Consider the following 11,827-nt stretch of genomic DNA (forward strand, 5'->3'; position numbering starts at 1 on the left):
CAAAGAAATGTAAATGCTGCAAACCATGTAGTCGCGTTCATTTATTCAGTATGTAAATATTTGCGTGCTTTTGTTCTTTTACGAAATGATCAGCTCCTTTCTGGTGAATATTTCCCAATACCTGCCCTGGAGCGAACAACAGCTCTGTCCGTAATGGAGATTGGAGCCACATGTAGAGAAACTTTCAGCCAGTCCTTGATGGAGCTCTTCAGCAGAGGTCGAACCTGGAGACCGAGACACTCTTTCTGTGTTGATTTAGGGGTTAGGGTTAGGGATGTTTTGCATATCGCCCTGTCGGGAGCTGTATCTTTGTGAAGCACCTGGCAGAGATATCATAAATTTCCTGAGACAGAATTCATTATGCAGTGAATCTTAACAAGATGTCCTGAAGCAGCAGCTCCCAACATGCACTCATGCACCAAAGTATTATTTAGAGATGCTATCATCTGGTGCTCTCCTTTTATCATCACTTATAGATTTGATGTATTAACACTCACAAATGTGTCAAAATCTGCAAATGGGATGAAAATACCAGTGTGTTCTTTTGGGTTTTGTTAGAAATCAGAGGGAAATGGAACATAATGTGAGCAATTCGGGTTATTTACATAATTATATGTGTATTCAGAGCATATTTTCTTTTCAAGTACATACATTCAGATAAATACTTCCTAAATAGGGTTTAAAATAGACTACTGGCCATCGCTCACCTCTGGCAACCACGTAAACCATAAAAGTTTCACTAAGAACCAACCTTTCAGCTTCTGATGCTATTATTAAGCCTGTCATGGTTAAGGTGTGCTTTTTGTCATGTCTGACACAAAGTACTTCTTCCCCTACACAATTTCCGCTTTGTCAGACGAGATTATAATCTTTTGTCGCTTTTAAATTTAGATGGTTAACATTTAAGTTCACTGATAGACAGATCCATATTAAGAGGTGTGTGAGTGTCATTTTTAGCTTTAATTTAAAAACGGATTGCTCAGAAACCTGATGTGTCAGGTGTGGGCTAAGGTTCATGTCCTGTTTCCTGGAAAATAATATCATCAGTATACCAAGTCAAGCCCTGGTGGTTATTTGTTAATGTGGAAGAATGCAATATGAGCTTGACATGACTAATAAGGTGAATGAAATATGAAATGCGTATGAGCAAAGCCTGGAGTATTTTACCAGACATGGCACCTGTGTTCCTTTAGAGCTTTATTTAGCAGCGAGTCGAAGATCTCAGAAATAACCCCGCATGCTCTTTACGGTAAGTTGCTCATGAGATTACTAGATAATTACAGACCAAAAGCTGATCACTATCTTAAGCTCGGAATGAACATGCTGCTCTCTGATGCCCTCTGCTGGCACACCTCAGAACAAGGGCATTATAGATATCCTGCTTTGTTTTAGGTTATTTATTTATTTATGCATTTTTTTTAAATATATTTTTTATTTTGTTTATTTATATATATTCAAAAATATTTTAAAAATATTTAAAAATAAATATTATATTAATATTATTTATTTTTAGATTTTTTAAAAATATTTTATATATATATATAATAAGTATTTCAATATTTTTCTTTTGTTTTTGTTTTTTGTTTTCATCTTTTCAGGCTCACACCAAAGATTGGTTTTCCTTGGAGCGAAATCCGTAACATTTCTTTCAACGACAAGAAGTTTGTCATCAAGCCCATCGATAAGAAAGCACCAGTAAGTTTTCTCATCTGAGGAGTATCTGTATTTGTGCACATGAATATTTTTTCATAAGAACCGTGTTCATTCACTAAGCTTTGAACAATTAAGACTTCGAATTATTTTTATTTATAATCGTGATTTCTGGTTTTCTCTGTGCAAAAAATGAAGAAACATGAAATTCTGGATTTATTGGCCGAGTTAAGGCTCTTGGCCGAGTTAAGGCTCTTTAATGAGTTTTTTAAAAAGTCTCTGGAAATTTAATTTAGTTTTAAGTTGGAATAATAAATAATAAAAAATTTACTGACTTTCTTGGCAACAATTTGCAGCAAAGTGAGCATTGTTGTGTCAAAAATTTTTAATTTTAATTTTTTTTTAGCTTTGAGAAGAAACATGTATTTATGTATTGCATTCCAATATATTTAATAATAATAATAACAATAATAATAATAATAATTTAAATCTAAGCGATCTTAGATAGCGTTTAATAGATCCACTCATGTTGAAGGGACTCGGTAAGCTGTCTTTATATGTTTGAAATACTACAGGCTTGAACTGATGAATAAAAGGGGGTTAAATAATGCTTTAGTCTATTATTATTATTATTATTATTATTATTATTATTATTATTATTATTATTATTATTATTATTCTTTAATCTACTATAGAGATTGCACACAGAAAAATGATCTTTAATGTTGCATTTTAGAGGTAATGTACACCCTACCCCTAAAAAAAAAAAAAAAAAAGTAATAAAACACACCCTAAATGCAGCATTGAAGCACACTTATAAAAATAATCATTTTTATTGTGAGTTCTATGTGTAGCTTAATGTGTCTCCATCAGGCTCCCTAAACGTCGCCCCATTCTGGTGGATCAATCCCGCTTTTTTGTTTAATTCCAGGATTTCGTGTTCTATGCTCCACGGTTGCGGATCAATAAGCGGATCCTGGCTCTGTGCATGGGTAACCACGAGCTTTATATGAGGAGGAGAAAACCAGATACCATCGAGGTGCAGCAGATGAAGGCCCAAGCCAGAGAGGAGAAACATCAGAAACAAATGGAGAGGTAACAAAGCAAACCCGGAAATCTCTTTCAAACCTCACAGTGATCTCAGTCCGGAGGTGTGGAGGGGTTTGGATTTATCTGGGTTTTGTCTACACAGGCAGTACATATACACAGGGATGTGACTATCCAGTTACATTAAATCGCAGGGTCTGTATAAGGAAGTAACATTATAGATGCCTTTTAATACAGAACCATTCAAAAACTATTTTAAAAAGTAAATGTAAGAAAAAATAACCATTAAAAATTGTAAATAAGACACTTCAAAGTGGTTTGTTTTATAAGATTTAATTAATTCCATGTATCTTTGTGTTTTGGTTATGTCTTACCCTCAAATATAGAGGAAATACAGAGTATCTGTGAAACTCTCCTCTGTCCAAGCTGATGTTTCTGGCACCGAAATCTTATGAAGAAATATTCTGTCCATAGACCATTTCCTTTCAGAATAAATCATTTAGATAGCTGGTGTAAATTAGAGCATGCAGTAATTCTTGTTTAGTTTAATGGCCTCAGCTTTATAGCTTTGATGATGCAGTGAATCACGGGCATGCCTGCCAAGTACTAAGCTTCAGGTAACTTATTTTTCATCCTGGTGTGAATGTGTGTGTCCAGTGAATGTGCGCTCATGGTGTTCAGATTATGAATCAAAGAAACTTTCAGTTTGTGTGTCAGTAAGGTTCTGGGCATCAGTAGTATGTTCAGTCAGATTTCTGTAGTTGTAATAGTGAATGGGTTTCTGTGTAATTACTTTTTTTTGTCCAGTAGAGGGCGACATCTGTGTTCTGTTTCACACTTGAGCTACAAAATTCCATTTGCAGTTATTCAGAAGACTCACTCATCAGAGGAGACTTATTGTTCAGGAACTTCAGTCACTTGCCAATAACCAGCAGGCTTTTATTTTGTTATGTTGTACACATACACACACAGCATTCATCCATAACATTATGACCACTTGTCTAATATTGTGTTGGTCCCGCTTTTGCCGCCCTGACCCGTCAAGGCATGGACTCCACTAGATCCCTGAAGGTGTCCTGTGGTATCTGGCACCAAGATGTTAGCAGCAGATCTTTTAAGTCCTCTAAGTTGCAAGGTGCAGACTCCATGGATCGGACTTGTTTGTCCAGCATATCCTACAGATGCTCAGTTGGATTGAGAACTGGGGAAGTTGGAGGACAAGTCAGCACCTCAAACTCATTGTTGCATTGCATATTGTCATAATGTTATGGCTGATTGCTGTATGTGTGTATGTATGTGTGTGTATATATATATGTATGTATGTATGTATGTATGTATGTATGTATGTGTGTGTACATACATATATATGTGTATAATATATATTATACATATATATATATATATATATAATGTGTGTGTACTTCACAGTAATGTGGCTGGGAGGCTTGACCTTGCTGCATTGCTGTAAAAACATTTGTACTTCTTACAACTAGAATACCTGGTAGTATATAAGATAGTCAGACAGACAGACAGGCAGGCAGACAAGTAGAAAGACAGATGGGTATACAGACACACAGACAGACCGACAGACCTAGTAGTATATAAGATGGATGCATGGATGGGTAGGTAGGTAGGTAGGTATGCAGACACACAGACCTAGTAGTATATTGGATGGATGGTTGGTTGGGTAGGTAGGTAGGTATGCAGACACAGACCTAGTAGTATATAGGATAGATGGATAGACACACAGGTATACAGATCGACAGACCTAATAGTATACAAGATGAATGGATGTATGGATAGATAGATAGACGGGTAGATGGATGGATGGATGGATGGACAGGTAGACAAACAGGTATACAGACACAGACAGATAGACTTTATTGATCCCATGAGGGGAAATTCTTGTTAGTTGTTTACTGAAGTGTTATAAACATACAATAATTTCACATATTGGTGACAGAAGCAGAAAGATTTGCTCATTTTAACGATATCAAAAAAAAAAAAAGTTTCTCTCATTACAATAATGTGAGAGCAACCAACAATCCCAAGTCCAAGTGTCCAGTAGCAGACACTTAACACTGGAGCAAGGTGGCAGTATCGAGCTTCCTTACCTATTTGGGTCAAAATGTTAAGCAGCTCAATAAACTTGTGATGTTCCTGTGTTTCACTTCTTACGAAATTAAAGCAGAAGCATTTTCTGGCTTTCTGAAGCACATGAATCACGGCTAACCTCAGCCTCAGAAATAGATCTCCTTTTCTCTTTTTTTTTGTTTCTTCTTTTTTTAAAGGGCTCAACTTGAAAACGAAAAGAAGAAGCGCGAGCTCGCAGAAAAGGAAAAGGAAAGAATAGAGCGTGAAAAGGATGAGCTGATCGAGCGCCTGAGACAGATCGAGGAGCAGACAGCGAGAGCACAGAAAGGTACCCGAGCGCGTGACGTGCACGTCACACGAGCACGTCAGGATAACGTCATATCCACAACACTTTCTAGTCTCTCTGATAAAGCAGGTGTTCAGTCTGGTTGAGCTGAAGAAACCTCTCATGTAGGAAGTGAAACTCTAGTCAAGCTTAGAAGAGTCACGTCGACATGATACCGCAGGAGCGTTAACACTCGCTGTCCACTTTATTAGGAACCCCTGCAGTTATCTGGTCATGTGGCAGCATCGCAGTGTGTCGAGTCCTGCAGATACAGTTCAAAAGCCTCTTCAGTTAATGTTCATATCACACATCGGAACGGGGAAATGATCTGATTTTGATTTTTGATCTATGGCATGGGTGTTTTAGCCGGCTCGGAGAATTTCTCACACAACGATCTCTCGGTCTCATCTTGCACTTGAACAGAGTCGATGAACTGATTCAAGCTAATAATTAGCATCACTAAGGAACCGTAGGAGCGTAGCTTGAACTGATCGTGCCAAAAGGTTATTTTACAAGTTTTCTTCTAATTATTAAACTGAATTTCTTTCACGACAAATAAATCAGTTCCAAATGATTCCTTTTTTTCCACTTTGTTTGACCCCCTACATTGAGATTCAGACCTCATGGGCTTTGATTTGAATAGGTTTCAGGGTTCGGTCACTTTAAACAGGATGTGGTTTATTTCTATAGTACATACCGCTAAGTGTGTGTGTGTGTGTGTGTGTGTGTGTGTGTGTGTAGAACTGGAAGAACAGACACGCCGGGCTCTAGAGTTGGACCAGGAAAGGCAGAGGGCAAAGGAAGATGCAGAGAAGCTGGAGAAAGAGAAACTGGCAGCCGAGGAGGCTCGAGCAGCACTGGCCAAACAGGCAGCAGATCAGATGAAGAACCAGGAACAACTGGTAGGTCACGTGTCCTGTCACGTTTACAGCATTTCTGAGTGACCCTAGTTATTTATCAAAGCAACAAATGCTCAAAATGCAGCTTTTAACCCTCCTGTAATTGACCTCAAAGTGACTTTGACATTACTAATCATATTTCTAAAGGGATTTTCTGAGTTTTCGAAACGTCTGTACAAATTTGATCTGATCTGACCTCAACTTCCTTTCTTGTGGAAAACAAAATATCGAGTTCTATATGCAAGTGGTTTCTGTTGTCCCACTCGTGATATCATCAAATGATTAAGCAAATTTCATTTCTTATTCCATCTTCTTGACCCAACCTGAGCCGTTTTCTTTATTTCATTATTTTAATTTTATTAAAATTTTAATTTAATTAATTTTATCTTTCCATAAATGTTAAACTTCTCCTAATGGGAAAACGTCGCCTTATACATGCTTCTTTGTTTAGATTTGTTTATTATTAGAATTCAAGTTCTTGTAAAAGTGTTGTCACTATAGAAATAATCATATAAAATTAGTGTAATAGAAAATTAATCACACCCTTTCTGACCAAGTGCTGCTTTAATATATGTAATAATAATTATATAATAATAATATATAAAATATTATAATAATTTTAAAGGAAAAAAATATAAAGTATATAATTAAAAAAAAAATTATTGTTATTTTATTTTCTGCTTTAATTTGTATATATTTTTTATTTAATTTAATGTATTAACTTTTTTTGTTTGTTTTTACAGAATTAGTCTTGGCATCATTTATTAAGTTTATTTATTCATTTATTTTTTAATCATCTTATTGACCCTATATTTTTTTTATTTAATATAATATATTAACTTTTTTTTGTTTTTACAGAATTAGTCTTGGCATCATTTTTTAAATTTATTTATTTGTTTGTTTATTTATTTGTTTGTTTATTTATTAATCATTTTATTGACACTATATATTTTTTTTATTTAATTTAATATATTAACTTTTTTTTTTTTGTTTTTACAGAATTAGTCTTGGCATCAATTTATTTATTTATTTATTTATTTATCATCATATTGACCCAACCTGAGCTTTTTCTTATATGAAGGCCAGTTTTGTTTTTTTTTTTCTTTTGTTTTTTTCAGTGTTTATTTTTTATTCCTATTATTGAAATTTGTAGAACACACTATAATGCAATAGACACGTTTTTACAAGCCTGAATAATAATAATAATAATAATAATAATAATAAAGGCATTGCTGAATTATTACTCAGAGGTAATGAACAAGAAAGTATAAATGTTTACACATTATTTCCCCCATGCCTCCTGGAACGAGTCGGTTTCACACTGGGTTGTATGTTTAGTGTCTGAACTCTGCCATGTCGTCTTCCAGGCTGCAGAACTGGCTGAGTTCACTGCCAAAATCACCCTGCTGGAGGAAGCCAAGAGAAAAAAGGAAGAGGAAGCCAGTGAATGGCAGCATAAAGTAATGCACCTGCTACACACACACACACACACACACACACACACACAACGAAAGATAGTGTCTCACACACAAGTGCTTATATTCCAGTCACTTCACATCCTATAAGGCTTTATTCCACTTGTGCTACATCAGTTTACCAACAACTTTCTATTCATTAACAAACATGTATCCGTTTCTAGCTACACCTCATTGTGGACCGTCTGCAAAACAAGTTTCATAGTAATTTATATGAAGCATCATCACTGGAAACTCCTTCCATAACTTCTCCTCACGGGAAAGCGTCACCTTATACACGCTTCTTTGTTTAGATTTGTTTATTAGTAGTTCTTGTAAATGTGCCGATACTGTAGAAATCATGACGAGTGTAGAAATCATGACGAGTGTAGAAATCATGGCGAGTGCATTAATATAAATTAGAGTAATAGAAAATTAATATAACCTCCTTTCTGACCAATTGAATCAAAATGCTGATTTAATATTATTATGAATTAAAATATCATATTATTATATTAATACTATTTTTTAAATTTTTATTATTTTATTTTCTGCTTGAGTTTTTATTTAATATATTTTTATTTAATATTTTAATTAATTAATTTATTTACTGAAATCTGAGATTCCTATTTTTACAGAAACGTATCAAGGCTTTAACTCTCATCAAAGTTCCTTACGATTAGCACAATTTCTGTTTTTATTTGGATCTGAGACGGTCAGTTTGTGTCCGTTCTGGTCAGACGGGAAGTGTGCAGAATTGCGTCGTCACTCGAACCTGATACTCGGCGCTCTCCGTAACCGAGTAGAACGGATCGATACGAGGTCAAGCGTTGCGGTGTGTCGCGTATACACCATGCTGTTTGATCCGACGTCCTAAGAGATCGGAGCTGTTCCTGTCGATGCTTAGTGGGAAGCTCTTCTGGGAATCCGGCGTTAAACACACTCTCAGATGTCGAACTATCCAACTGTTGAAGTGAAGAAACGCGCAGTGAGCCGCAGTAACCTCTATATTAATAGAGAGCAATACAGGAGACTTACTTTAAATGCTTTTGTTACTTGAAAGAAATCAATGGGCCAAATATGATACAGCGTATTCTACACCGATCAGGCATAACATTATGACCACCTGACTAATATTGTGTTAGTCCCCTTTGGGGCATTGACCCATCGAGGCACTGGACACCACTAGATCCCTGAAGATGTTAGCAGCAGCACCTCCATGGGCCTCATCTTGCAACGTACAGGACTTGAAGGATACTTTTGATAGATACTGACCACTGCAGACCGGGAACACCCCACAAGAGCTGCAGTTTTGGAGATGCTCTGATCCAGTCGTCTAGCCATCACAATTTGGCCCTTCATCAAACTCGCTCAAATCCTTACACTTGTCCATTTTTCCTGCTTCTAACACATCAACTTTGAGGACAAAATGTTCACCTGCTGCCTAATATATCCCACCCACTAACAGGTGCCATGATGAGGAGATCATCAGTCTTATTCACTTCACCTCTCAGTGGTCATAATGTTATGCCTGATCTTGTTCCCTTCTTTAAAGCATTGCTCTGTTTCTTTAAACAAGTTAAAAGTCATTGTGAGCTCATGTACAGTATCCCAGCAGTGTTTAATAGCATTTAAAAGCACACTTTTGTGAGGAGGTAGTGATGATTGTACAAGCAGGTTTTATAATTTTAGTTACCTCATATGATGTGTCTAATAATTAGTCTAATGATCTGTTCTCCTCAGGCTATCTCAGCTCAGGAGGATCTGGAGAAGACCAAAGAAGAGCTGAAGACGGTGATGACGGTGGCAGTACCAGCAGGGAGCTCAGCGGAGAACGAGCACGACGAGCACGACGAGAGCAGCGCCGAGGCCAGCGCCGAACTCTCCAACGAAGGACTGGCGCTCACACACACCGAGGAAGACCGCCTCACCGAGGCCCAGAAAAACGACCGCGTCAAGAAGCAGCTCCAGGTGAGTGCGTCCCCGGATCACCATGGAGAGAGGAGCCCTGCTTTCTTTCCTTCATTTCCATTTCTTTATTTTCTTCATTTTCGTGATCCTCACAGGCCCTGAGCTCGGAGTTAGCACAGGCTCGGGACGACACCAAGAAGACGCAGAACGACGTGCTGCACGCCGAGAACGTCAAGGCCGGCCGCGACAAGTACAAGACTCTGCGTCAGATCCGCCAGGGAAACACCAAGCAACGAATTGACGAGTTCGAGTCCATGTGAGGAGTGCTGGCCCCCTGACCCCCCCTCCTTCTCCCCTGGCCCACTCTCTCTTTACCCCACTCTCAAAGCTGCAGCCCTGATGCCTTGGCAGCTGGCTTATAAGCACAGCTTTCATTCTGTAGGTTTTTTTTTTTTTTTTTTGGGTTTTTTTAACCAGCCCATCCCACCATATGACCTTTAACCCATGGCGCCTGATGATAGCATCCTACTCTGCAGAGAGGCTAGAGGGACGTGGTCGCCACCTTCCCCCTCACACTTTGCCAAAGCGCTCACCTTCAGCCAATCAGGCTGCTTGATTTCAAGCTCCTCCCACTCGATTCATCCGTTCAGGAGCGAGCTTTGTATCATATCTTTATGAACATTTGAGATTATTATTATTTTTTTTTTTTTTCTTGATAGAGATACTAAAATGGAAATGTCATTTTAGAGAAAAAGAGGAAATAGCAGAGATCAAAAATTTTATCCAAATGGCCATTTAATACTTTATTTTCTTCACTTATTAGAAAATTTAGCCCAGCTTTATACACTTTATTCACCGTTCCGATTGACGAGCTCGAAGTATCTCGCGAGTGTCTTTAGTTCCTCACCGTTTTATGAACACGCCGCTTTTAATTTCTGCTAAGTCAGCAAAGTTTCTTTTCAACAGGTCTCGTTCAGGATCTTCTCCCCCCCCCCCCCCCCCTCGGCGAGCGCACACGAAAGATCTCTTCATAACAAATCGATAGAGAATCGTTCTTCAAGAGTCGATAATTAACCAAAACTCCGGATCACCAAAGGGAAGCTGACGTCTGCGTCGTGTGTGTGTGTGTGAAAGATTCGAACAGAAATGACGAGCGCTGGTTTACGAGGATTTGAGACGTGGTTGGTTTCACACTCCTGCTCCGTCCTCAGACTCGCAGTGTTTCACGTCCAGTCTCCATATGGATGGTTTTCCCTGCCTGCCGGCTCACAAAGGTCCACGACAGATAGGCAGACAGAGCTTGTAAGATGGCGTGTGCAGATCTGTCTGCCTGTGTGTGTTTGAGCGTGTGTGTGTGTGTGTGTGAGAGAGAGAGAGAATACTGAAAGCCTTTCTGACCGGGGAGCATATGAAAACATCGGTCCTGGCATCAGGACGGCTCTCTACCTCATTTAATGTAAAGTGTGGAGACTGATGTGTCAAACACTGAGCGTGCTGCGAGACAGGAAAGACGGGTGAGACAGTTTTCTGCTCCAGGTGTAGTGTGTGTGTGAGTAATAGAGATTTAGTCTCGGTATGATTTCAGAGCTCAGTATTATATCCAGATCCTGATCGTTCATCGCCTTCATCATGCGTTCCTACAGAGCTAACGACGTACGATACCAAAGCCGCCCCCGACGCAGCAACCGTGGCGAGTTAAGAGCAGCACGTCGCCGCGGTAACGTGTAGCAGACTCCTTATCATCACGTCATCTTTTCGTTCTTTCGTTGCGAGAGTTATACAAGTGAAGATTCGTCATGTTCGGGTTTTTGTTTTCCCCCCTCTCCTCGCTTTCTTGCCTCTCGGTTTAAAAGCTGACAAGAAGGAAATCTATACATCAGAGTAATTCTTCATCCTGTAATGTTCTTCATCATGAACCTGTCACACCCCACGTCTCATGTTAAGAGCAAGCAAACCTCTAATAATGTTCTCCTGTTCACTTTGTTCCCCACAACTATAACTATTTATACAAAAAAAAAAAAAAAAAGTCTTTTGAGAGTATTTTGAGTAATCGGGATTTTTTTCTTTCGTTTTGCAATGTGAATTTTGTTTTACTAGTGAAGGCAGAAAAGGTTTAAAATAAAGAAATTTTGTTGGTCGAGACACGAGCGTCACACAAACCCAGCGTCTTATTCCAGTGTCCAGGAAATGCCATAGAAAGAGAAAATTCTGTGCTTCCAACATTTATTTTTATTGCTTTTTTCGAACCGGCCGGAGTTAGCGTGCAAGCTTTCACTAAAGGGGAGGGGGAGGGGGGGTTTGCTACCTGAATGCCACGATGGTGGAAACTTCTTGCTTTTGAGTTTTTGTTTTTGTTTATTTTTTTTTTTAGTCGGGTGGAATTTAGCCTGTTGGCATTGGAGTGATTTTTGAGGGGGGGGAGGAATAAAAACCAAAAAACCCAACCA

At 38.4% G+C, this 11,827-nt stretch overlaps 1 protein-coding gene across 2 annotated transcripts in view; it reads left to right on the top strand.

Annotated features, from left to right (window-relative positions):
• The window catches only part of LOC131347104 (radixin), a 40,535-nt gene extending 29,004 nt beyond the window's left edge, over positions 1-11,531 (top strand). For both annotated transcript variants that reach the window (XM_058380979.1, XM_058380980.1), the window contains 7 exons: positions 1,599-1,695; positions 2,582-2,745; positions 4,989-5,119; positions 5,858-6,018; positions 7,383-7,475; positions 9,213-9,440; positions 9,536-11,531. In XM_058380979.1, coding sequence (XP_058236962.1) covers positions 1,599-1,695; positions 2,582-2,745; positions 4,989-5,119; positions 5,858-6,018; positions 7,383-7,475; positions 9,213-9,440; positions 9,536-9,700 — 1,039 coding nt within the window. In that variant the 3' untranslated portion in view covers positions 9,701-11,531. The remainder of the gene's footprint in view (positions 1-1,598; positions 1,696-2,581; positions 2,746-4,988; positions 5,120-5,857; positions 6,019-7,382; positions 7,476-9,212; positions 9,441-9,535) is intronic.
• The last annotated feature ends 296 nt before the right edge of the window (positions 11,532-11,827 follow it).

The sequence above is a fragment of the Hemibagrus wyckioides genome, linkage group LG26, assembly GCF_019097595.1.
Source record: "Hemibagrus wyckioides isolate EC202008001 linkage group LG26, SWU_Hwy_1.0, whole genome shotgun sequence".
Lineage (NCBI taxonomy): Eukaryota > Metazoa > Chordata > Actinopteri > Siluriformes > Bagridae > Hemibagrus > Hemibagrus wyckioides.